The 25,648-nt window shown below is 39.5% G+C and overlaps 1 protein-coding gene across 3 annotated transcripts; it reads right to left on the minus strand.

Annotated features, from left to right (window-relative positions):
• Nucleotides 1-25,000, minus strand: LOC138033070 (protein Wnt-8b-like). Of its 3 annotated transcripts, none has more exons than XM_068880814.1 (6): nucleotides 22,351-22,501; nucleotides 15,334-15,492; nucleotides 11,174-11,210; nucleotides 4,425-4,581; nucleotides 1,443-1,711; nucleotides 1-1,008 (listed from the first exon to the last, which is right to left on the minus strand). In XM_068880814.1, the coding sequence occupies exons 2-6, from the start codon at nucleotides 15,405-15,407 to the stop codon at nucleotides 496-498; spliced, it is 1,050 nt and encodes a 349-aa protein (XP_068736915.1). In that variant the 5' UTR covers nucleotides 15,408-15,492; nucleotides 22,351-22,501; the 3' UTR covers nucleotides 1-495. The 3 variants fall into 3 exon arrangements, with proteins under 3 accessions (XP_068736915.1, XP_068736914.1, XP_068736916.1); XM_068880813.1 differs by lacking the exon at nucleotides 22,351-22,501 and adding an exon at nucleotides 15,702-16,105; XM_068880815.1 differs by lacking the exon at nucleotides 22,351-22,501 and adding an exon at nucleotides 24,894-25,000 and having other exon boundaries at nucleotides 364-1,008.
• Nucleotides 25,001-25,648: the final 648 nt, after the last annotated feature.

The following is a 25,648-nucleotide window of genomic DNA, read 5'->3' on the forward strand; positions in this document are numbered from 1 at the left end:
GGCATTAAAAGACTTTTTAATCGCGCAAACAGCAATTCAAAGCCAGCTGATGGAAAAAGCGTTCTTGGGGGTCTCTGTTCTCACTGCCCAGAGGTCGCGAAGAGCAGTTAAAAAGGTCTGATCTGAAAGATGGAAACTACGTGTGCTTTGAACTTTTTCGATTTCATATCCTTCCTCACTTGTTTCTTGAGCTCAGAGCGCTTTCCTTTGGTCAGAATTGGCCGGGCAGCCCTGGCCATCACTTTGCAAAGAAAATGCAACAATTTGAAGGAATACTTGCATGATAATTCCTTGCATTCTTCTGGAGGAGTATATATATAGTCCTCAAAGTGTGTTCATTCTAAGGCGTTGTGCGTGGAGTTAGTCCTTCCAAACGCCCGGTCTGGCCTGTCAGTTCTGTCAAATGGAAAGCGTCCTTAGACTCAATATATGAGATTGAGTGAGTATGGTAGCGGTATTCAGTGGGTAAGAACGTTAACGCGTAACTTCATTTCCCTATCGACCGAGACCTCTAGACGTTTGCCTTCCTTTCTTTGTGTTCCTTGTACATGTCGTTTCCGAGTATCTCCTCGTGCATGTTTCACATTGCACACTACAGCACCACACAAATTGGCATCTACAATCGATTTCCTTGCGTTTTTCCACGGTTTTAGGCTTCATCTTGCAAATGTTGCACATGGACCTGCAACGCTTTGTAGTTACATCATCACTACTACAAGTTCTTCCTAACATTCCTGGATACCCCAAGATGTCATTTTGCTCGCAGAAGTCTGGAGAGTCTTCAAGAAAAACGAGCTTTTTGTCCATCTTGTCTGATCTTAATTCGCTGTTGGTAGCTTCTCTAAGCTTGCGGTCCACGAAAACAGCTTGCAGTGCACTACGGTATTTGAGCTTAAGTTTTGAGCCAAGGAGAGCAAGAGGCCGGAGCTGACGCCAGCAAGTTTTGAGATGACAGCCACCAGTTACGCCGTGACACTTGCATTCTCTCTTGAAACTCAACCTCACAACCTGTTAAATAGCCAAGTAAAAAACCGTTTTTAAAAGTAAAATGAAAGATACTTCAATTTCCGTCAAATGTTTTCTGATATTTGTTAATTTTCAGTTTCTCACAATCTGTTGCCCGGTCGCTCACCCCTGAGTTTAAAATCCTGGGGCCCGTTTTTCAAAAGTCCCGAAATTGTACGGATCATTTTCGGGTGCCACAACTGCCTTTACATCTCAAGAACGGAGAGGATTTGAGTCGTCAAACTTCACAGTCATTTTTATTTTTGTTACCTTAAAAACGGTTGGCAGTTTCACAAATGGTTCGGACCCGAGAAGTTTTCGGGACTTTCAAGAAACGGGCCTCAAGAACGGGATTAGGATTAGGGTCATCATGGGCCACAGGACGTTGGAAGTAACAGACCCTTATAGGAAGTAACGACAGTCACAATGATGCTAACCTTTCTTCCAACTTCATTGTTGTGCAAATTGAACGCCGTTCTAGCATCGTCTCCATTCTCCAACTTGGTGATAAAGCGGCTGGTTTCCATCTCAGCAAATCTGATATTATCACTGCATCCGCCCCATTGCCAGTCACCATTTCCTTGTCGCTGTTTACCCTTGTCTGCGCAGCCACATCCAGGGATTTTGCTTAGTCTGCACTGGAGCAGGATCTCGTGAATAATTGCGGCAGTACTGATGGCATGAATGAAAGCCGTCTCACGCGTGGCTACAAAACAGATTGAAAGTGTCAAACACGAAGAGGGCGGCGCTTAAGGCACATACCGATGCAACCTCGTTCCCAGGGCTTTTTTCCGCCGAAAAAAATGCTGGCAACGAGGTTGATGCGGATAACTAACTCACTTGTCAATCAACCGTGGACGCATACAGCTCTCGTTAAATTGTGCAATAAAAAAGGCCATAATGCCCATATAAGATCTGAATAGTTGTTCTTTTTTTCTTATTTCTTCAGTCACTTTTCTCGCCCTATACATAATATATTTTTGTGGTCCCGTCTCTGTGTTGCTGTTTATCGGTCGCCATCTTGTGCTATCAGTCGTGCATTGAATGAGTTCGACTAAAAGCGCAGATTGAAGCGACCTCGTTGATAGAGCGTCTTCGTGTTTAAGACAAAAGCCTGTGTTACAGGAACCTGCTTTAGTTTTTTTCTTTTGTTGAAAAGCTATTGTAGATCAATCCTTGAATCGATAATCTGTTTATTTATGTCCACTCATTAGATTATTTAACAATTATGCCATTAGTGCGTGTTGAATGGGAGACGGTAAATAGCCAACGAGGTGCGAAGCGCCGAGTTGGCTGTAACCAGTCTCGTATAGACCACTTTCATAAATGGCGACCAACTTTACATTCTTTTGTATTTATGTTAATTTTAGACCTACTGCCCTCGTTTTAAAACAAATATTCTTTTAAAATATGCTCGTCGTAGCGAGGTTAGTAGGGCTTATTAGCATTAAAACAAAAAAATAATTTATTTGGCCGCCATTATGAAAGAGGTCTATACAACAACTGCGAATGGAATGACTGTTTTAGTAAATTTTGAATTCTGAACGGACACTTGGAATCAGTTTCAAGCTTGGCAACACTTGACGGAATCCAGGTCATACGGTATATGAGCTGATGACCGACATTGAGTGAACCGATTAGAAAGCTAAAAACGCAATATCAGAGGTCGGAAATTTAATAATATTGTATATCTGACCAGACAAAATAGGCCTTCTTCCCTCTCCTTTCCTTATTATTTGACTTAATGCAAATGTCAAATACACCATAATGAGGGATACATGAAGTAGCTAGTCCAAGTGGCTTTATGTCACCCCAATTGCGCGGCGCAAATTTTGTGCAGGCGCTAAAGCCCTAAGATTTATCAGGCGTCGTAATTCCCCTCGCCGCGACTAACTTATTGTTTGTCTGCACTCACTTTAGGGGGACTCTTTCATACCCGAGAGGAATCTTTGAGCCATTGCGAAGAAGACGTCAGCAAATGATGACCCAATTGAGTTCAGTATCTACTGGATGCCTTAGACATCCCGCGTTAGTTAACGGTAACGTACCCTTCCAATTAACACCTTGAGTGTAATTTTCAACAAAAGAGAGGCAAAAGAGTTCTAGGTTTCACGAATGAAATTTATCAACACTGCTAAACAGATCAATTTAGACAAGAAAAACAGTAGACGGAGCAAAATGCTTGATCTTCGCATAGTTCATTAATTTTTTAATGGCTATGAAATCTTAAAACCTTCAAAAGCGAGAACATTGTTGTCGCAATCGATGTTAAATTGACCGTGACAGTGCACAACCTTTTTGTTTTCTCTTCGCACGGATTTGCAAATTAGTTGAGCATAATTTAATCTAAAGATTTGAATGGTTATCTTCTCGAAAATAGATGTGTTTTGTGAACCGTCACAGCCAAAAATACAGACAAAAACAGGAAACAAAAAGACTTGGGATATGCGAGACAGGTCTGATTTACTGGGCCTCCTCAAATAGAGACCATGGAAGAAGCAGTAACTCAATTATTGGGGGGGGGGGGGGGGGCCTAAGTTCCGGTAACCTAGAAGTCTCGATCTCTGATGGAATGTGGCCCAGTTTACCGTATTGCTACTTTTAGAACGACTACTGCTAGATTTTTGCGGCAACAAAACGTCGCGGCATTGCATGCGTTCCGCGCTCGATTTTGCATTTAGCATTAGCACAAGCAATCCTTCAGGAGGCTGTGGACCATTCAGCAGCGTTGCGGTTATTAGGCCAAATCTGATTGGCCATTATTTGGCGGGACCTGTATTCTAAATTTAGATAATACCGTAAAGTGATGGGCAAATGCCAAATGAGAGAGATCGACACTCCTGGGTTATGGACTTGTGGGGCGGCTAATTTGGTTGCATGACCCACCTGAGCAAATATTACAGAGATTAATCATGGCGTTTACTTGTAACAGCAAACGCGAAACAGTGGGCTGCTACTTGTCACAAATGCATGATAATTCTCTTCTTCTAACTCGTCTCTCTCTTTTGAAAAGTTACCTGATACCTGCTGCTAACACGCAAGAAATGAGCCCATTTCGACGTTTGCCGTACTAGTGATGCTTAATTAACCTCTATTAATAGCTTTCGATGGTTTATCGGTATTGATCAGTAAAACAACGGGCACCCCTCTCGAGATTCCCGGAACTTTCCGGCCTTTTTTCGGATATTGCAATTCCCTCTGTATCTTCAGAAAATAGAGCTTTTCAGTCATTAATTAAACTCCACAATAATCATTTTGCTTATCTTAACAAGTGGATAGCAGTTTCGCAAATGACTCTTCGGGCGCGAAGAGTCTTCGGGACCTTTCGAGAATCACTTATACGGCGAGTCTGTATTCCAAGTTAGAGGACAACGATCGTGTTACACAAGAAGATGATCCAAGTGTTTGATTAATCTTACCACGCGGTAGGACTGTCTTGACGAAAAGGGGGAGCTCTTTATTCACCTGCCTGTTATCTAGTATACAGTTCCATATCTCGCTCTTGAAGAGTTTCTGACATTCCTGTATGGCTCTCTGAGTTCCTTCTTTCACTATACTGGACAATATAGGATAAGCCTAAAATGAACGAAAATAGCACGGTTATATTGAGCACGACCAATACAGAAAGCTCTCATCAGCTCACTCAGCTGCTGAAACAGTCTTTAGCTACATGTAAGCCACCGACACACGAGGTAATGTTATTGGTCCAGCACACCTTCAAAGTTAGGCTCTTCTTCCGATTTCGATCTGTCACTGACATCGAGAGAGAGATAAATTTAAACAAGCGACAGTAAGTAAGAGCTTTCGACAAATATTATTTTTAGCACAATTGCTTGTAATCTCGCAATCTGATTGGCTAATTTGCCGTTGTCGGTAAGAGTCTAGACAACGCTGCTCGCGTCATGCTCGCGTTAATTTGTCTCGCATTGTAATAACCAGTCAGGAACGTTGGTTTTGGGAATAAACCAATCATATTGCGAGAAAGTTCTTGACAACGCTTGCTCTTTCTTTGTGTCATGATTTAGGTCGCGCTCTGAAATAAACGCCTTCTTTTACTTCTTTGGCGTTAAATATTGTGGTAAAAAAACAACTTGGAAAGTGATTCAGCGTCGACTGTACTCTTATTGAACACGATATACGTCATCACAGTGGTCAAAATGTTGTGGACTCACGAGGCGCACACGGAACCACTATCGCTTTGTTAAAATATCTCCGGTCCTGTTCAGCGCAACCGATCGGTCGAAATCAACTAATTAATATATAGATTTAGCCAAGCCTAAAGGCGGAGCTCCCTGGTTATTTATTCTTACTGCCTATAGGGTTAGTGAAAATAAAAGGTTTCGAATTGTTCGTGTTTTGATGTTTCCGGTTGCTGCTTTAATAATTAAATCATTTTCGTCGCTTTTTTCTATAGAAAAATTCACTGCCTAACTAATGAATTCCACGGTAAATTTTACGCTAAAAACCGATATCGCATGAATCACGAAGCGATGAGTACTTAACTTGATTGACCATCAGATCCTTATGGACGAATTATCACTGCTTGGTGTGGACCCAGTGCTTTTCAGTTAGATAAGATCTTTTTTTAACAAATAGAACTCAAGCTGTGCGCATCGGAAATGTCTTATCGGATTGGAAGCATACCCATGGAGGTATACCCCAAGGGACCAAGATGGGTGTCACCCTTTTCTCAGTTATGATAAATAGACTCCTAAAGGATTGGAATGTGAGAGCAAAATACGTTGATGATACCACAGTTGTAGAAATCCTGCCTCGCAATTCAATAAGCCTTCTCGATTTGGCTGTTAGAGACACACATTCATTTTGTACTGCCCATAAGATGAAGCTAAACCCTCGGAAGTGTAATGAAATGCTGATAAATTTTATGGAGTACCCGAACTCTGTAATTCCACCTATTTGTATTGGAAATCACCAGCTCGAACGTGTCTCATCTTTTAAATTACTTGGTGTTAAAATCAGAGACGATCTTAAATGGAATGACCACATAGACTATATTTATTGTAAGGCCGCCAAACGTTTATATACCCTAAGAGTGCTTAAAAGAGCTGGTGTAGCGAATAGCAATATTTTAAATATTTATAAGTGCTCTGTCAGATCCATTTTGGAATATGCCGTGGCTGCTTGGCAAGACATCCCTGAATATTTGTCATCTAAATCAGAATCTATACAAAGGAGAGCCCTTAAGGTAATACTCCCGGGTGTTGATTATAAGGAAGCCCTGACCATATCTGGCCTTCCAAGTCTAGAAGTCAGGCGAGAAACATTAAGTAGGAAGTTCATTGCGACGTGGAAACTCCGCCCTCTGGCTAATGTTTATAATGTTCCTTACAATCCTAGATCTGGGAGTGAAAAGTCCGTTCGCCAGGAGGCAAGAACCAAGAGAGCTAATGATTTTATAACTTTTAGATTTCTAGATTAATTATTATGTAGATTTTACATTAGTATACCTTAATTATTTTTAATAGTTTTGTAAATGATACCGCTTGTTAATTCAGTTTATACATAGTTCTAACTGCAAAGAGTGGAGTAAACGATATATATATATATGTACGACATCGGCTTTTCGAGTGAAATGTTCTTTGAAATTCACCAGTTTGGCGATGAATTTTTCTTGAACCGCATGAGTTTTAACAGAAAACAAACACACCCTCAGTGAGCGAATGGACAAGGAAAACAAGCCATTTCAGAGTCAACTATCAATAGCCACCGAATAGGAATCACGCTAAAATTAGAAGCCATAAAAAAAAACTTTGTCAGTTCAAGGTCAAAGAAGAGTTTTAGTGATGTACTTTATTCCATTTTATATCTGAAAACGAGATCATTCACATTTCCATCGAAACACGCTAGGTTGGCTTGGAACAAGAATCGGCAAAATACGGCAATGCAACCAAGAACGGACGAACTTCAAACAAGATCCACTCCAACAAATTAACTGTAGGAGCTTTAAAAAACTTCTGAAAACACAGGCTAGTGATATTTCTCCCTAATTTTACGACAACTCATTGCGATTAGGTGTTTATAACATAAGAGCAAAATTTTCTTGTCACTGTCCAGGCACACCGAAAAACATCTAGGCAAACCGATTTAAAAAACACTGTTCGTTCGTATTTTAGAGCAAAACAAACAAACAAATCAACTTTCTCTTCATCTCCAAAAGAGTACAGATTATTGTTATTTCATTCCTGAACAAAGGAAGAACCAATTAAATCACCTTTTAAAAATACGCATCCACTTTAAATAACGCATCCGTAAAAATAACGAACGGTTTAGTGCCCAAGGAAAGTATTCGTGGAGTAACTTCTTCCACTAAGTATGAGCTATTACAGGAATTCTGTTTTGTCGTTGTCGTTCTCTTTCTCTCTCCTTTCGTTATTGTTCTAGACATAGGTCCTCCAGGCATCATATAACCTTATCAAAGCTTCTAAAGATATGCCAAAAATTGCAATACAGAGAAAAAAGCAGCTCTAAGCAAATGAAAATAAACACTTAGCTTTAAGTTTATATCCCTCCGACGCTTGACTTGAATAACTGCGTAGCCGCCAGTGTCGACCACAGATATCATGATATGTCAAACTGGATTGAAACCAGCGAAAAATGCTGAAAGAAAACATCTTCCAAACCCTTTTCCACCTGAACACGAAAAGCTTTCAATTTGTAAGAACTATACTATAACTATAGTTGACGTAGTATGGCCGTGTAGCCGCGTCTAGCCACAGAAAGCGCGCGAAAAATGAAGCCTAGCTTATGTTCAGGTGAGTTAACCTGGGTTGAGCCCGCAATGCAACGGAAAACCAGTACCTGGTCAGCGGTCAACTTAAAAAAAAACAGCTGAACTCGGTGAGCTCTAAGCTTGAGTCCGCGATATGGTTACGTGATACTGATCAGCGGATACCTTGTTTTGACAGGTGTTAATTGATCAAAACATGGACGTCCAATATCAAAGATGTATGCTGTAAACTGGTCACATTGGCATATATGGACGCGTGGACGTACGTACGTACGGACGGAACATACGGACGGACGGTCGATGACGTCATGGCTATAAAACCAAAATTTTTTGCATCGATGGGTTACCATATTTTCTGAGCAGTTTCTTAAAATTAGAGGGGGACGTTTCGCGGGGCTTCTAACGCCAACCTTGAAATAGTGAGAAAGGGTCTGAGCATCGAATAACGTTCCAGCGTCAACATGGCACAGGCTACAGAGAAGGTAAGCTGTAATTTTTTTTTTTACGCATCTAGTCTCTTCTTCAGGGGTGGCACAGTCGGTTAGTGCGCGGTGGTTGGTGCAAGTTGTCCTGAGTTCGATCTCCGGATCTCACATCCTTGTTTCGACTTCTTTCCTTTCAGTGTAGCTTAAGTAGCTATAAATACCCTTAAAACGGAGCACTGATGGAAAGAGGGGGGAAAAATGAGCGCACCGTTGGCTTCTTGGGAGAATACCCTCTAGAGGGTAAAGGAATTACCGACGTTAAATAAGGTGTACCTTTACCTTTGTTATGAAGAATGGCGTACGCTTATTTTTATACTTTGAATTATTCATGTGCACGTAAAGTTGTCGCTTGGAAGTATTCGAACGGCAGCCAGCGTAAAGGCCGTGTAAAGCATATTAATTAAGAGTATCTCATAGATTACAGGAGCAACTCAACGAGACCATTTGAAGAAAAAAAGCTAAGATTGTCGTTTTCTGTGCTTCCTGATCGTTTTATGGCCATTAAAAGCAACTTTGTTTAACATAGCACAGCCAAATCTGTTCGGATTGTCTAGCCTTGAATCTTGCTTGCATTGCAGAACGATTCAGGAATCTCATTTCTTTTTTGAACGATTCTGCTAGCAATTGCAATGAAGAGCAGAAAACCTTGGCAGCTAACGCTTTTATCAGCGATGCAAAACAATCACTTTTAATATGAACTTGGCAAAATCGTCACAGGGGACATGCCAGTGGGGATTGTAACGCTCAAGTTTTACCAGAGGGACGGGGGAAAGTTTAACATGTAACACTATACAAATTTTACATCCCTTTCTACGTCCCAGTGGTGGGCGGGGGGGGGGGGGGGGGGGGGGGTTTCAATGTGCATTAGAGGTCAAGGGGCTTAAGAATGGTACTCCATTCGCACTCCGCCCCATAGACTCCAAACGAAAAAAAAAGTAGTAATAATTTTATTTTCGTTAAGTACCTTAAAATATCTCTAGTGTTCGACAAAGATAAAAATTGTCTCCATATGGGATTTAATAAATCAGGAGGATTGTTATTTGAAATCCAAATGTGTCTTAGATTAGCTTCCCAATCCACTTTTAAGGATTAATTTAATCAAGCAACTATTTCCTGTTTTCAGAATTTGTTGTCCTTTCGGTATATTTTGTCATCAATTCACTAGCCTGCAAAGCAGGCGTTTTTTGATTAACGCTTGTTGAAAGTGGTTTTCGAAGAACTTTCGTTAAAAGGCCGCCATATTGGAAGAATCTCCCTCGCTCTTTTTTTTCAAACCCATCGTCCTTTTCCCTGAAACCATTTCGTAGCTCGCACCAGCTCTCTTTACAATACAATACATACTTAATTGACCACTCCCCATAGGGGCTTTTCAGGGCCAATAAAAGACAATCAACGAAACAACAACAACTGCTGAGAAGCTTAACTGGCCAGAGGGAAACGAGTTTGTTATTTACAAGTGTGACCGAGAAGTTGAACACGGGATTACCACGAACAAATTCAACGACAGGTCAGAACGAGTCTTGAACATCCGGGAACTCCGGACCTTAGGGCAAACGACCTAAACACTGGGCCGCTCTGCCTACTACAGGTTTTTCGTCCAAGATGGCGCCATAGAGAAAATGGAAGGACCAATCATCACGGTTCGTGACCCCAGCGTTGCAATAGAAAAATTCCATTGCTGGAACCTCCATAAAAGCATTTCGGTATATTTTCCTGCAACTTTCTGTTAAAAAGGCTAAAAGGATCTTAGCGGGATTTCAATGAAATCATAGCCCTTTTCCCGTCAAATTTCTATTTATGGTTGTCGGTATATTGTCCAACATAAAATCATAGCGTTTGATAAAGTTTGGTCGCTGGAAATCCCGGAAATTAAAGTCTTACGCAATAGACCTTTCCACGGTTTCTGACGCCATGTTGGTTGGGGAAGGCTGAACACAGCTTCAATGACAGTTGTGGATAGCGAGAATACCTCTCAAAAAGCACTTCTCTTTAGATTATTTTGTTAAGTCTGGCCATCAGAATCAAGCTATAACGCCCGTAAACGAAATTTGTAAATTTCTCATAAACTCTTACAATCAAAACTATGCAAATTCCCGCGAAATTTGAAGCGACGTAAGGAGATTTCTAATATCCAATTTTCAGACTTTGCAACCTTGTACAATGATCTAATTTCCGTTGAATGAATGATATTAACAAAATAACTAAAAATATTTTAAAACTTTTCAAATCTGCCGCCTTATAGCAGAGATACAGGGCTTGAATTTGGCAAAAATCCCATACATTCATGTAATTGAGGCGGCGTTTTCCCCCCCTACCAATATGGAGTCAGAAACCGTGGAAAGGTCTATTCAACTAACTGATTACTCGTTGGCTACGTCTTCTCTCTGTTTAAGTAACAAAATATTTTTGCGCTAAAATTATTTAGCTTCATGTAAATGTGGTTTAAGGGGCATGGAAAATAAATTTAACCTTCATGTCACTTCGGAATCATCACCAGAGTGAACCGGAGTTTGTTAGTTTAAAGTTGTGGTATGGGTTGAAGAGCACAACTAGGTGGACACTCTGTGACATTTATCATAAACCCTTGTACATCTGAAACGACTCTGTAGCAGCCACCTTGAGGCCTAGTTTGTGAAAATTCAGTGACACGCGATAGTAAATGTATTTACAAGTGGAATGAGGTCTGCGTCTAAGAGGATTTATGCAATTATCTTGGGATGTGAAAAACTATAACCTTTCAAGTACTGAAGTTTGCCTAGCGAGCCTAAGTGCTGAATTCCTTCCGGTGCCTCCAAAAGAAAGCGAATTATGTTTAAAAATAACTATGGCCACTCATCAACCCACCAGGATACCAAAAACAAGTTTGTTACCCTAGAAGTGAAAGAAATGAAGTACTTCCTGTGATGATATTTGTATACTAAGTTGTCTTTCCTACCTTTTGCTCAAGAGCTCTCTCCGAATCTCTTTTGGCTCTGTTGATAGAAACATAAATATATGGATTTTTGAGAGACAATGTTCAATGATATTAAATCGCTCAAAGATATAACATATCAGGAGCCATAATCAGAACATATGAGTCCTGCCGAGTTAATTCTTGGTATACTTTTGCTTTTGTGTTGATTAGAGGGAGATATAATGCCGGTAATTGTTACTCTGTTAGCAGTCCTATCAGTCAAGCCGCCTTGCTTTAGAAAGCAAAACGTTACATTTCACCCTCTCCCCATTCTGCCCTGAGCTCTTCGGCTCGCTTGCGCGACTGACTTAAAAGGGACTGCTAGCAGTCTAAGTAATCGTTGTTTTCTTGGTTTGTTCTGCAAATTAGGACACTGCAGTTTATTTAGACAAGAGGAAATACAAAAATCTTCTTTTTTTATATAAACATTTAATAGCAGCTTCTTCATGCTTTTTTTTACCCTGCGAGCAGTTGGTTCCTCCTACGCTTCCCGAGATAGAAACCACTGCGACCAACCGTTAGTTTGTTTGGGTGAGCCGCCGTCCAGCGCCCGGGACGCATTAATTAATTTTGAACTGGTAAAACGAGTTAGTAAACTTGTTTTTGAGCTACTGTGTGGCGATTTCCCGCAAAATAAGACAAAGTGGTGTCAAATACATCACGTGGGGTGTGACTTACGCCGCACATGCTCGATGTAAAATCAAACGGTTGCTCGCAGTGGTTCCTTTCTCGGGAAGCGCAGGAGAAACCAACTGCTCGCAGAGTAGCATTTTTTGAGGTTTGAGCGAGCAAATCTTTACGGTTCGAATTGACTGATATTTCCGCTGGGAAGTAAGACTATCAACAAGGGGTGTATTCCAACAAGGAAGGTATTTCCAGTTACAACAAGTATTTCCAAAGAAGCTGTAAAAGCCGATTTTGAAGCGGCTGTTAAAATGCAAAAATACAAAAATCTTAACTCAGTTACTCACAAGAACATTTGTTGCGCAAGCAACCGCAGAAGCCCCTCTAGAGTTACCGATAGATCATGGCTGGTGTGTTGCGGGAGTTGACTTTGTGCCAATGTTGACTCTACCCCAATGTATGATATATAATTACACAAGTGGATTAAAAGCCATTTTAAATTATATTAAAGGGAGTAAATGGTTGCGGTTTTTAATTTTGCATGTGTTTTTTCCCTGCTGGAACTTTTTGCGGATCAAGAACCATCCGCAAAATCCGCAAAAATTAAATCCCGCAAAAGAAAAATACTACATGGTATATAAAAGAAACCAAGTAAACAAACTTTGCTATTGATAACACGTGACACTAAAAGGGCCCCTGCTTCCCGCGCGAAGAGTTCCTATTTTCGTCGTGGTTAGTTAACAATTAGACCCGTAGCCCGCAAGGGCTATGGGTTAATAGCCCATGAGGCGAAGGCGAATGGGCTATTGACCCGTGGCCCTTGAGGGCGAAGGGACAGAAAAGGTAATAATAAAGTTAGAAAATGCAAGTTGAAGAAATATTTATTTGGGAATAAAACGAAAAGAAAGTGTCACGCTTTTCGCTACTAGAGGACTATTACTAATAATCCTCTAGTAGCGTAGCCAATCAAAATGAAGGATTTGCATTAGTCCACTGGTTGGGTGATACTAATATTGGTTAGTATACAAGCAGCTTCAGTCTACGAAAACAAACCTCTTTTAAAAGAATATAACATAAATCTCGGAAACAACGAATCGTTTTGCTTTGGATCCGTTGTACAGTTCAGTGTTCACTTCAAAATTCACGTGCTGACACGGCTTATCCATTGATAAGTCAGAATTATCGTTCCCTCAGAAATTGTAGGAACAGTCGTTACTGACTCTTCAAGATTGTCAGACCCACTCAAGATGAAGTGCAGTAAGTGCAAATTAATTATAGGCCTGAATGCACGGATTTACGCTGTTCTGCGTCGTCATTTTCCTTCCTTATTATGGGCGTTTGATGATGACAAGTTTTACCTATTTATTATGTACTCAACATAATATCGCGTTTCTCATTGGTCAATGAACAACGCATAAATATGTTAAAGCATGCAATACGGAAATTGTTTCAGCGATGGAGTAGTTTTTTCTAAGCATCAAACAAATAAAAAAATGAATCTACTTACACGTGCGCTTTGTGATTTATGAGCACGAGTGATATTTTGAAAGCTAGCCAACGGCTTGTGCAATTTTGAAAACTTTCTACCTGCCCACTCAGCATAAATCACGAAATTCTCATCACCTTGAAGCGTTCAACTCTGGTTCAGAGCTGGCGTTTTTTTGAGTTTAAAAATTTCCATATTTGGATGTAACGTAGCTCTTGCATTTTCCCGCGCGTGCAGCATCGATCTTATTCTTGTCCATATTTGGGCATAAAATTGTTGTCCTAAAATCCCCAGCTTTGTTCCAAGGAAAAGAGTTGCAAGTTACACGCTTCAAGGTAATGTGTTTCTGATTCGTGTTAATACAATTCCCTTTACTTATTCCATTAGGAAAGCTACGTTGTGTGTACGGTCCTCTTTCTATCTAAAACTCAGACTCCAACCTTGAAAGTCCGGGCGATATTCAACGTGCCCGAGAGCACTGCCCTCTGCATCTTTTGCAGTACGTCTGTGCTTCTGCCTCCCACGAGCTCGCACTTCGTGACATCCAGTTCCCGTGACCACCCCCCGAGGGCATCCATTATGATGTTATATTGCTATATTACCTCGCAGCCTGGGAACTGCTGTCTCAGTTCCCAGCAAAGGGGTCCGTACTTAAGGGTCTTCTCCTCATCCTTTCTTTTTTCGATTGTTAACCCACGGGCAACTCATTTCCAGAGTCGCAACTCTCTTGCACTTATGATTTACAATACGTGCATCCACCCTATTGCGTCTGACCTCTTGTTGATCGGCGTATATAGGGACATCCTAATAAGCTTTAACGTTCTCTAACTGATACACAGGCTTGGGCTTGTCGGGTGAGTACCAGGGTGGTATCTCGTCTATAAGTCCTTCATCGTACAACAGCTCGTAAAACAGTACCTTCAGCGCTGAGTCGTGTCTTATTATTGATATTAATAATAATAATAATAATAATATTATTATTATTATTATTATTATTATTATTATTATTATTATTATTTAGTCAATTAGTCACTAAAGGAGTGATTGCATAATCGAACTTTGTGTAGCCTACAAGGTTTATCACCTAACCCACCCCATGCGCCAGTATGGAACCTAAATGCCAAAAGCCAACACTCAGTAATCGTCATCTTACAAAAATTATTGGATTTACAGCATAGAACTTTATCTTTACGGCAATTCCTTTCGTTCCGTTAGGCTAAACTCCCGAACATAAAAAATGAAGCTTGTATTAAAGAGTTAAGTAAGTTACTTTACACAACCTTTATAATCGTGTATCACATCTTGTTACGGTCCTCATTAACTTAAATATTGACCTCTTCCATAAATCTTCAGAAGTAAAAAGCCGAAGAATTTTTCATTAGTTTGGTCAAAGGTCGTTTGAAAAGCAATAGACTGTAGTCGTAAATTGTTAAGTTAGTGGCATGAGATCTCTATTTTTAACGAAGGCTACTCATTAACCAAACTCAATGCTATCCTTCCGGCTATCCTTATGATTTCGATGGGATTTATCCTTTAAGAGTGATATAATCTCTCTGTCATTCAACAAAACTGAAGAGATATGCCGGGGGTTGCACAGCGTTCGGTAGTACGTTTGCGTTAGCGAAAACAAAAATAAGAGTATTTAAATTCATGGTCGATAATTAGAACTGACATGGCATTTCGCGAAATTTAGTTGAAAGCATAATTATAACACATATATGAAAGTACAGTTATGACAACGAGTTCTTTTTCGAATTATAATATTAAATAGAATTTAAAATGGCGCCCACATAATTAGATCATGTATTGTATAGTTCTTTACTCCCAGTTTTGCGAAGGGTCTAATTGACGTTAGAAAGCGTAGGACTTACTTTTCGTAAATGAAGCAACAATTCGCGAACTTTCTCATGGAAAAAAAAAAGGTCGAACACTGGTTTGAATCTCATCGTGTGACATAGAGGGAAAGTTTAAAACTTGCGAAAATCGACAAACTAAACGCAAGTGGAAGCATGAGTTAATTGTGCACACTTACTCAATTGTGCTGTACACGCGATGTTCCGAGAGACATCGGACAACAAAGACGAAGAACACACAGGCCAGCTTCATGATCCGCTGTAGTCTAATCAGTTGACTGCGTAATAATGGCTGTGACCCTTTTGTCTTCCTTTATTTGTGTGAAATAGCTAATCCGCTGAAAATAAAATTAATGATTGTTACAATCGATCACGTTAAATTGAATCAACTGCGGATAGGGCACCGGCGACGGAGAACATGACGGAACAAACGAGAAAGTATAACAGTATAAGAGACAAAAGAACAGTGACCTTGTCAAGAGGGTTTTGGAGACATTATAAATGGGTTAAAAACAACTAGATATTCGTAAATTATTAGCATGCTCACCTTAAAGACAGGACTCTTAACTTAACTTAGTGATAAGAAAGAATATCTAGCGTAAATATCGAGAGATAAGACCTCTTGTAGCAAAGTACTCATCCCCTTTGGCATCACAAAGTCTGCAGATTCCGTGAATAAGACTGATACGCTCTTACGGTCCGAACAGGGGATAACCGGGGTGAAAATCCTTGCGGTATATACCGAGCGCCGAACAGGTCTTTGGGTCCGTGAGCGAATTCAAAAGTTCATGTGTACATCACATCAGTTTCGCCTTGCTTACTTTTCCCTCGCACAATTATGTGAGATAGATAAGCAAAGTAACTCAATTAATTTTAACTTTAACTCTTCAAGGTTGTTTAGACTTGGCTGTTCAGTGGTTTTTGAAAGTCATAAGACAAGGAAAGAACTATAAACCACGCCCTCCAATGAAATACTGACCACATAGAAGTCACGAGGTCATTCGACATGATACAGTGTTTCATTGTATTCGTAATTTAACTTTTTTTACTTTAAAACGTTTCTACTAAGAAAAAGCAAGTTGAATTGTATAATCTTCGCCTATCGCGGTTGATCAGTTGATTTATCGATGCGATGGGACTCATACAGAAATCAGACTAAATATCTCGCGAAAGAATTTTGACTCATCATTGTATACAATTACACCTGAACAGTAATTAACTTTAAAGGTTTTGGTGACGGAAGCCGTTGGCCTTTTTCCTCACCGAAAATGAGATTTACTTGTTATTCTCAAGGTAAGAAGATTATCCTACAGCGTTGTGTCCACGCCCTTCCTTGCATTTATCTCTAAAATGTCTAATGCATTTATGAACTGAAGGTTCACGTGCTTTAATGACAATGTTGTTTCCGGTAATATGTACTTTTTATCTAATAAGGGAACCTGGTGTCGCAATTTCCGATTTTGAAAGCCGGATATGCACAAGTTTCAAGAACTCTTGAGAATTTGCACTTTGTCTCTTTGTCTGCATATGATGAAATTGAAAATGAATCGCGTATTGATTTAGTAAGGTTTAGTAGGCAACAAAATTAAAATCAAAACCCTTTTCTTGGATTTGATGGTTGCATACGTAATCCCACAATTCTTTCGCCACCTTTGTTTGCACGATAACTGAAATGAATAACGATACCTCGATCATGAGCCCGCGGTTTGAAGTGCGACCTATAAGTTTAACTTCCAATTCCTATTCCACAATTAATCTTTTTTTGTTCGTTTAAAAACATGGCTCTTTGATTCTCATATCGGCAGAGCCGCAGAAGATACTGCTTAATTAAAGGGAAACTGTCACGAGATGCGCATGCACTAGCGTCTTGTGAAAACTTGAAAAGTGTTAGGTTAACTTTTTTCAAGTTGAATCGACAAATTCAAAATGGTGTCCACTGGGAAGGGCCACGGTGGACAAAGGAGACACTCCGGCGAATATACGTGACTCACGCGTGAATCCATGATGGCGGCTAGAAATTTTCAGTGGGCTCGAGAGCAAACAAACTCGAGCATGCGCAGCTCATGACAGTGCTCCTTTAAAAGCTTACTCCTTTCAAAGACAGGTAGATATGGGCGTTACGCTAATCAAGAAACTTATCATAGCTTATTTGCGCTCATTCATAATTAACCGTAAAGCAAGTTTCAATTTCGCCTGTTGAAAACGTTTTCAAGCTAAACGGAAAAGATAAGGCTTGCTTCGTTTAAAGCTAGCTCAAGCCAAAAGGGAAAGAATCCTTTGAGAAAAGCCACCCTTTATCGGAGAATTACTAAATTTTGTTTCTCAAAGCTAGCATAAGATTAATCAGGCTTTGAATAACTGCATGAACGCAGATTAGTTTCTGGTTGTATGCGAGTTTTTGAGCCAGCGGTTTTTCGTATGAGTACTTTCTTTCTTGTCTACTGTGGAGCCCACTGAATTGTCGGAGTAGGAATTTGCTTTCGGATTGTTAAAGCGCAAGCCACATCCCTATAAACCGATTAACTGTAAAGGTAGGTTGAAATGTAGAGAACGATTAAAATTTATGTTTAGTTGGATTTAATTTAGCCCTAAACAAGGGATTATGAAGCCCAACATTATCCACTGACCAGACTAAATAACATATTAATTATCTTTTCAGTCAAGGGAGAGTTGAGAGTGCAACTTCTGTCAGCGGGCCGAACTTGCTTCCACAACACTTCGAACAACGAAAGTAGAGTCTTACCATTGGCTCACCGCGCACTTGTTCTCACTCTCGCCGGTGAAAAGCCCTGAGAACGAGATTGTCAGCTCTTTAAATTGATTAATACCCTGAACGTTGCAGTTTCCGTGTCCGGTTAAATTAATTACTGTTTTATATTAATATTGGAAGGTTTGCTTCGGTTAAAGCAAAACTAGAGTACCTGACTGTTTTTTGTTGGTTATCAACTATTTCGCTGCAGAAGGTTTTCCAACCTCGTTCCACCTCTTCACACAGACGTAGCCAACTCAGCGGAGTTTTAACGCTATAACACCATAACGGTTGCCTTAAAATAATATATGGCATTATCCTGTTATTTAGTTTTAATTAAAAGGAACCTCCACTACACAACGAATGAATAAAAACCACAGGAAATCAAATTACAATCAACTTTTTTTTTTTCAACGTGAGCGTTTGTATCCCAAATATTCGAATTTCCGTATCATTTCTCTTTTTCAGAGTTTTCAAATTTCCCGGGGGCCACCATCTTGACTACTTGTGACGAGTCATTAACACGTCACAGGTACTCAGGATTGCCAGCCGGCACCCAGGAAATTGAAAGTCCAAATAATCGACTCAAAAATTTGATTTGAATTTTATTGCAAAGCCTTTGTTTATTTCTCTATTTATTTATTTATTTATTCATTCATTCATTTATTTATTTGTTTACTCATTTTTTGAACACATCTAATTATAAATTTTTATTTCCTCTGTGAAAAGTTATTCTTTGGTAAGAGTGGAGCAAAAACTAAATATTTCTTGAACATGTGAGTCCTTCTCTTGAAGACAAGTAAAGTCCATAAGACAGTTCTGAGTCTGACCATTAATTTTCCCCCCTTATAACGTAATTTCCTTTTTCTGTTTTCTCTTTGCTTTTTTCCTCTTTCGTGGTTTATAGCGTATATCATGTTTATCTATATATTGATACCGTTTCGTCTGAACAACTTGTTCGCGTATCCCTCAACAAAGAGAGCGAGTTTGTTCTCTCATTATGTGATTCAAATGTTGAACCAAAGGTTAGGAATCAGTTTAATATTTAATTTTAATACCGCACTTAGAATAGCATTTTTGGCACGTGCAACCTGAAATGCACAAAAAATGGTGGAGTGTTGCGATTTGGACAGTATGTGTTCTCCACTAACTATAGGCCTAATAAGTAGCCGGTGGGGTCAGGGTTAGGTGATAAAAGAGTCCAATGATTCAGCGCAAGTGAGAGTGTATGAGCGAGCGAGCGAGTGAGTGAGTCAGTGAGTCAGTCAGTCAGTCAGTAAGTGGGTGGGTTGGTCAGTGAGTGAGTGAGTGAGTGAGTGAGTGAGTGAGTGGATGGGTGGGTAGGTAGGTGGGTGGGTGAGTGAGTGAGTGAGAGAGCGAGCGAGTGAGCAAATAAGGAAGTTAATGGTTGAGTGAGTGACTGAGTGAGTGGGTGGATGAGTGAGTAAGTAAGTCAATGAGTAAGCGAGTCAGTAAGACAGTGAATGAGTGAGTGAGTGAGTGAGTAATCAGTAAACAGTAAACAGTAAATCTTTATTGCACCTTACTCTACAAAGGGAGGTATCGGTCTCGTTACAATAAAGGTGATGATATCTACTAGAATAACTAATTAACTAAAAGATCATACAATTACTTGTAATACAATTGGTATAAAATTATTATTTTTAATTATCTTGCATTTAGGATGTCTTTTCTCTTCTGAAACAATAAATATGTCTATTTACCTACTATCTTTGAAGTGGTTTCGTTTTCTAGGGTAAGTAAATACCGTATCTTATCCTCATCATTAAGGCTTTTGAAAGCGACATCGTGTGTTGAAAGTAGAGAATGGGGCTCATTTCTAATGTTATTGTACCCTGGGCAATACATCAAGAAGTGCCGCTCGTCTTCTATATAGCCTCTATTGCAGACTAGACACGTTCTTCCATCTACTGGGATTGGTGCACCTCTATTTTCGTATTTCCCAGTCTGTATTCGCGAGCTATGAACCCCCAGACGCAATTTTGTCATACTTATTTTATGTGCTGGGTTTCTGATAGTTTTGAGATAGTCTTCCAATTGGTAGTCGAATTTGACTTCTTTGTGTGTAAATTTCTCTCTAGAGCCTTCGGAAGTGTTGTTGCGAGCCTTCAGCCAATCTCGAATGTAGTCCTTTTTAAGCTGTTTCTTTATGGAGGAACGAGCGTTATTGATGTGTAGTTGGCTTGATGTATTGCTTGTAGGGTGCATTCGTATAGTTTCGTCATTATTTAATACATCAAAAGTGAGTGAGTGAACGAGTGAGCGAGTGAGTGAGTGCAGATGCTGGATCTTTTTTAGTCCCACTACAATTACGGTGCTCACAAGGTTTAAAACGATGCCGGCTAAGACAGCCCCTCCCTGCCAATCCTAATTTCTCTATCGTATCAAATGTTATTACAACTCATGAAAAACGACTTTCATTGAGTGGCCACGTACTGGTAAGACGCATTACACCTTAATACTAAAAATGGAGCTAAAATCTCTAACCACAACAAACACACATCACAGTCGGCATTGTTCAGTTGCCGGTTTAACAATGAAATATAGTTTCTTTTAAAATTTTCGTTCTAAGGTATTCAAAAGGATTTGTACTTTTATCCTGACAAAAAAGCCAAACACATCAAAGTAGGATTTTGTGCAAGAAAAGATTATCGAAATTATTTCCTGAGGTGGCAGCTGAAGAGGAGAACAACATGGCATCATACTTCAAACCGCTGAAATCAGTAATTCTGGGTCTTCGCTTTCCGAAATGACTCTCTCTTATAAAAGATGATGAGGAAAAAAATTAGTCGAAAAATGAACTTAAATAAGACTTGCTGAATTGCGTGTGCCTTGGCAAAAGTCTTTTGATGTTTCCGCGTTAATCTTCTGTGGATTAACAATAGTTAAAATGTTTTCTTTTGTACTTAAGAAAGTTTCCTCCATGCTGTGGGAGAGCATAGGCGTCATTATCCATTTGTATTCTATCTTTGAATAGAAGAAGTATTTCTCTTAACCTTCGCAAACAAACTTAATCCGGTAAAAATGACCTCGATTTCACAAGCACGAGACTTCCCCATAAAGAGACGAAAGTCACAGAAAGAGATTTTCGTTCGTCCGTCAACAGCACGTCTGAGTTGTCAGGATTGATTTTGCTTATGGTTCTAATTCTCAAAATTTGCAGACTCCGATATTCTATAAAGCTATCCATTCCATTTAAAAGCCATGGTTGCCACATTTTCTATGCTAAAAGCCTCAAAATCGTACCAACCTCTTCGCATTCCGTGTTTTGTCACTCTTAGGTCATGCAATTTCACAAAAGAAAAAATGTGCGATTTTTGTAAGAGTAAGCCTTATCTTCCGAGGGGATCTACTATGGAGCATTAAAAGTACATAGGCAGTCCGCGCAATTTCCGCTTTAGTTGTAAGTTAAGTGGTTAATTTGACACCTTATGGAAAGATCCCAAGACAACCGCAAATTATATACGAAAGTGAGGAAATTAATTACTGTTGTACTCACCTAAAAGTTTATAGATGTCATGTCGTTACAAAATGGGTGACAACTTCAAAAGCACAGTGATTAATTTAAGTACGTTATCAAAATCAAGTGTCAAGCCTTTGCATGCAGGCATGTGGACACTGAAAGATTAATCGAGCTTAAGAAAAAGTGCTGTCATCTCGCAGTATTTGGCATTATTCCTCCCTATAAAATTTCTAAATTGTTTTATCTCTAATTGGAAATTTCTCTTCAATATGAAAGAAGCAGCGAAAGGTCGACAGTCAGTGCATGGAAAATTTGTCTTCCAACATGCATTGGTATCATTGCCATAGTGTTTTGGCCAAGGCAAAGCTTGTTAAGAACTGCTAACTTAATGAAAGAGGGATCGAATTAAAGAACTAACAGTAGAGTTCTTCAGTGGAAATCATTAAAGAAATGACTTTAAATCAGTGAGCAACCAGGACAAAAAGGCTCAGATCAATGCACGCCCATAACTGAATCTGATGGAGGCTATTTGTTGACTTCGTTAGCTTCGTGTTCCTTGTACGGAAATAGACTTGAACTCTTACTAAGTTAATGGCATTCCATCTTTAAATATATCTTTTAAACATTTATTATGTGTGGCTTTTAATGCTGTGTTTACAAGTTGACAATTTTCTTCTGGATGATCGACATTTTATGACGTGAATAGGTCATAATAATGGTTCATTTGTGAAGGCAGTTGTTACTAATGGAAAACTGACATCAGATTTGCATTAAACCACGAGAGTGCAAGTTCCTCAAAATTAGCCATTTAACCCACCTGTCAGTGTTGCATAATCACTTTTGCAGTTCCTACAGAAACCGCCAAACTTTAGGGAGGAATTACAAGGCTATGTATTTCTGTCACACGACTGACAATGCCACTTAAAACGCAAGAAAAAATGTACAAAAATCATGCGTGCATACCTCACATCTACATCGACAGTTGCTTTCAATCTTCCAGACATACAACAAGAGAGGACTCTGAGCGGTATTAGTTTAAATGAGGGGTAAACAAGTTCATTCGCCATAAAAAATCGTTTGTCTTATGGTTGATTGGAAGGCGCAGAGGATCAGTGCTACAAAAATTTAGCATCTGTCAAAATACGTTTTATTAAAACGGATTATAGCAGGTTACGAAATAATGGGCATAACAAAACGCACCGGACCTGTTGGGTGGGGGAAAACAAATGAAGTGAGAAGAGAGGGACTAAAAACAATCTAAAAGCTTCCGCGGACTTGGTACTGGATCGAAATTTAATACTAAATGCTATATGGAAGAGAGTGGACCATGTGGCAAAATAAGACTAAAGCCCATACGGGACTTTTCACATCCTGCATTGTAACGCCCTGGTGGAACTCTAACTGGAACTCTGGATTTTTACCTGGTTGTAAAAATCTATGGTCATTTGCAACAATAAGGCAAATTCATTACATTCGTATCTGGAACCCAAATATTTGTTAAAATGATTAGCTTCTTTTTAAATGGCTTGTTAGTCCAACGCAGCTTTAAAATGCCGGGTCTAAATTCGCCACTTATTCGGGTCTGGACCACGCGCGAGCAACTTCCTGATTACGCCTCGTTAACCCTGAGTCGTAAGTCATAAGTCCCATCAGCTAAAATAAATCGGCCCTGAAAAACTCTCTGCCGTTCAATTAATGGGCAAACAAAAATGAGAAGAGGGAGGACTGAATCCGAATCTTACAAAGAGCAGCAAATGTGGGAAGGGGAGGATTGGGCTGAGTAATTTCGAAAGCCATACACCTTGTCATTTTAGTATTCTTTTGTTTGCTTGCATATTAGCCCTTCTTGCCTCGTTCGAGGTTATATGTTCTTTTGAATTTTTAGTTTACGAACGAGGCAACAAGGGATAAGTTGCAATCAAACAAAAACATACTGAAAAAATACAGCCATTTTGGAATAAGGTGTGTACACTCGGATGCCGGGTAGAATGTTTTGACAGTGCAACGTTACATGATTTTTAATCACTTTTAGATCTGACAAACTTGGACATAAGGAAATAAGTCGATGAGTTTATTCATAAATCATAATCAATCCGAGTACCTCAGACGCCCAAAAAATAGCAGAAGAATTCTTTGGCGGCCTAATTTGGGCCGCTATAATGGGATAAACCATGCTCTGTCTTATTGCAGGCAGGATTTAAGTCATTTTACAGGAATAACACCCCTTCCGTGGGGACTCCTGGCGAGGTTGCAAGTCTCACCCTTCCCCTTCCCACCTCATTTTGGAGAGAATTACGAATACCACAGATGAAAATTAAACATGAGACAATGTCTTCAGGGAGGTTTTGTGGTCGTTGTTTCCTTCATGTGTTACAAAATGACAAAAGCCCTTATTATCTGTCTTTGTGGTTTGACACGTCTTCTTTTGCCATTTCCTGCATGCCGAGAATTGCTCCCGTACGCCGTGAATTGAAAGCGGAAACTTAGCTATAGGCCTCATGCATGGTTATAAATTTCTTTGAAGGTCCGTATATGAGGCTATTCGGAATATGAAAGACACTGTTTGCTTTGTTATGCCATATACCCTAGCTTGAAATATAGCGCATTCTGCTTTTTTTCAAGGAAACTGATATTCAAGGCAAGCCAATTCAACGAAAATTTAATTCCACCATCCCCCCCCCCCCCCTTCAACGCATTTTGTTTAAAAATGATTAGGACCACACGTATTGCCAAGGGCGCAAACACGCTACTCCAAGAACTAGGAATCTCATTGGTTTAGAGGCAGGTTTTAACACAACCCAGCTCAGATCTAGAGGTTTAATCTCATTACAAATTTCTTTATCCATTGTCAAAGTATGTGGCTTAGGTAAAGTTATCGTTTTACATAACTTTAAGTGATTTCGTATTCAAGATGAAAGGCACTGTGAATGTTTCGACATTTGAATATATAACACAATTTTGGAGGTCTTTTCAGGCAGCCTTTGGCCGCTCAATTAACACACATTTTTTCGAATTGATCGCACTCAACAAACATTTATAGAAAGCTTCCAACGTCTTTGTGCGCGGAGGAGTTTTTTCACAAGTCAGTGTTTTCCACAGGAAATCATTTCATGTTTTATTTTACTCAATAAAGCTTTACCTAATATGTTTTTCAAGATATGGCACACTCGAGGGCACAACTACACGCAAAAAGGCTTGAGCCATTCTTCGTGAAAAATATAACTATAGTAAATATACACTGTTGAATCCATACTGATATAAGTTTTATTGCCGAGTCAACCATTTCAACAATCCTAAGTTTTTTTAATGCAACTATGAAAGACAATGTACAAAATGTCTTTTTGATTTCGTCATTTAATTTAAGTTTAGTTAGTGTTGACACAGAAGCGCGTGCAGTGTTTAACAGATTTAGCTGGAACAGATTTGCGCCTGTTGGTCGGTCCGGAATTTTAAAGACACTTCAAGTTTAAATTTTAACTGCTTGTGGTAAAGAGTTTTGAACGTACCTTCGCGATCTATCCGTCGTTGAAGATATGTAGATAAGACGGTTTGCCAGTCGCGTTTCTAACCCTAGGCTTTCACGTACCAGCCTACGACAGTGAACTTCTTCTTAGAGAGTAAGTTAATCTATCTTGTTTTTTTTTTAAGTTAATTCTACTTCTGGGAATGTAAAAACTGCTACATAAGCTGTTAACACTGTTAAATGTCAACGACCAGATAAAAAAAATTCTCGCCGGTAGGTAAATGTCAGTCCTCTATATTCAATGGCACCACGCTGCAACGCCACTTCAATAGTGTAATTATCTTCGCTCGCGGTATGATTGTATCAACAATTAAACATAATCCTAAAATCTCATTGGCTACTTATTGGTTTTATGGCTGGGATTCGCGTTACTCCAATTATTTTTCGCGCGAGAAATAATCAAGTCACTATATTTATACGTTGCTTTCGAATAATTTCCTTCTCCTAAAATTGGAAGATTTGTGGACATTTAAACTAATTACTGTCGGTTCATTTTAATAAATAAATTTTCTTGTTTCTTGCAAAAGCAATATGTCGGCCTTTGTACAGTTTAGTATTGGTCTTACGCGAGTTATCAGTAAGTAACAGATGATTTACTTTCCACGCCCAGCTTAGCTGTCAAGCAGATCGACACACCGGATTGTGGACCTTCGCTCAGCGAAGTTAATATTCCAGCTTGTGTAGATCTAGCCTTTAACATATCAATTGATTGATGAACCATTTACAATGTTGAAGTGG

This window comes from Montipora capricornis, chromosome 14, assembly GCF_036669925.1.
Source record: "Montipora capricornis isolate CH-2021 chromosome 14, ASM3666992v2, whole genome shotgun sequence".
Lineage (NCBI taxonomy): Eukaryota > Metazoa > Cnidaria > Anthozoa > Scleractinia > Acroporidae > Montipora > Montipora capricornis.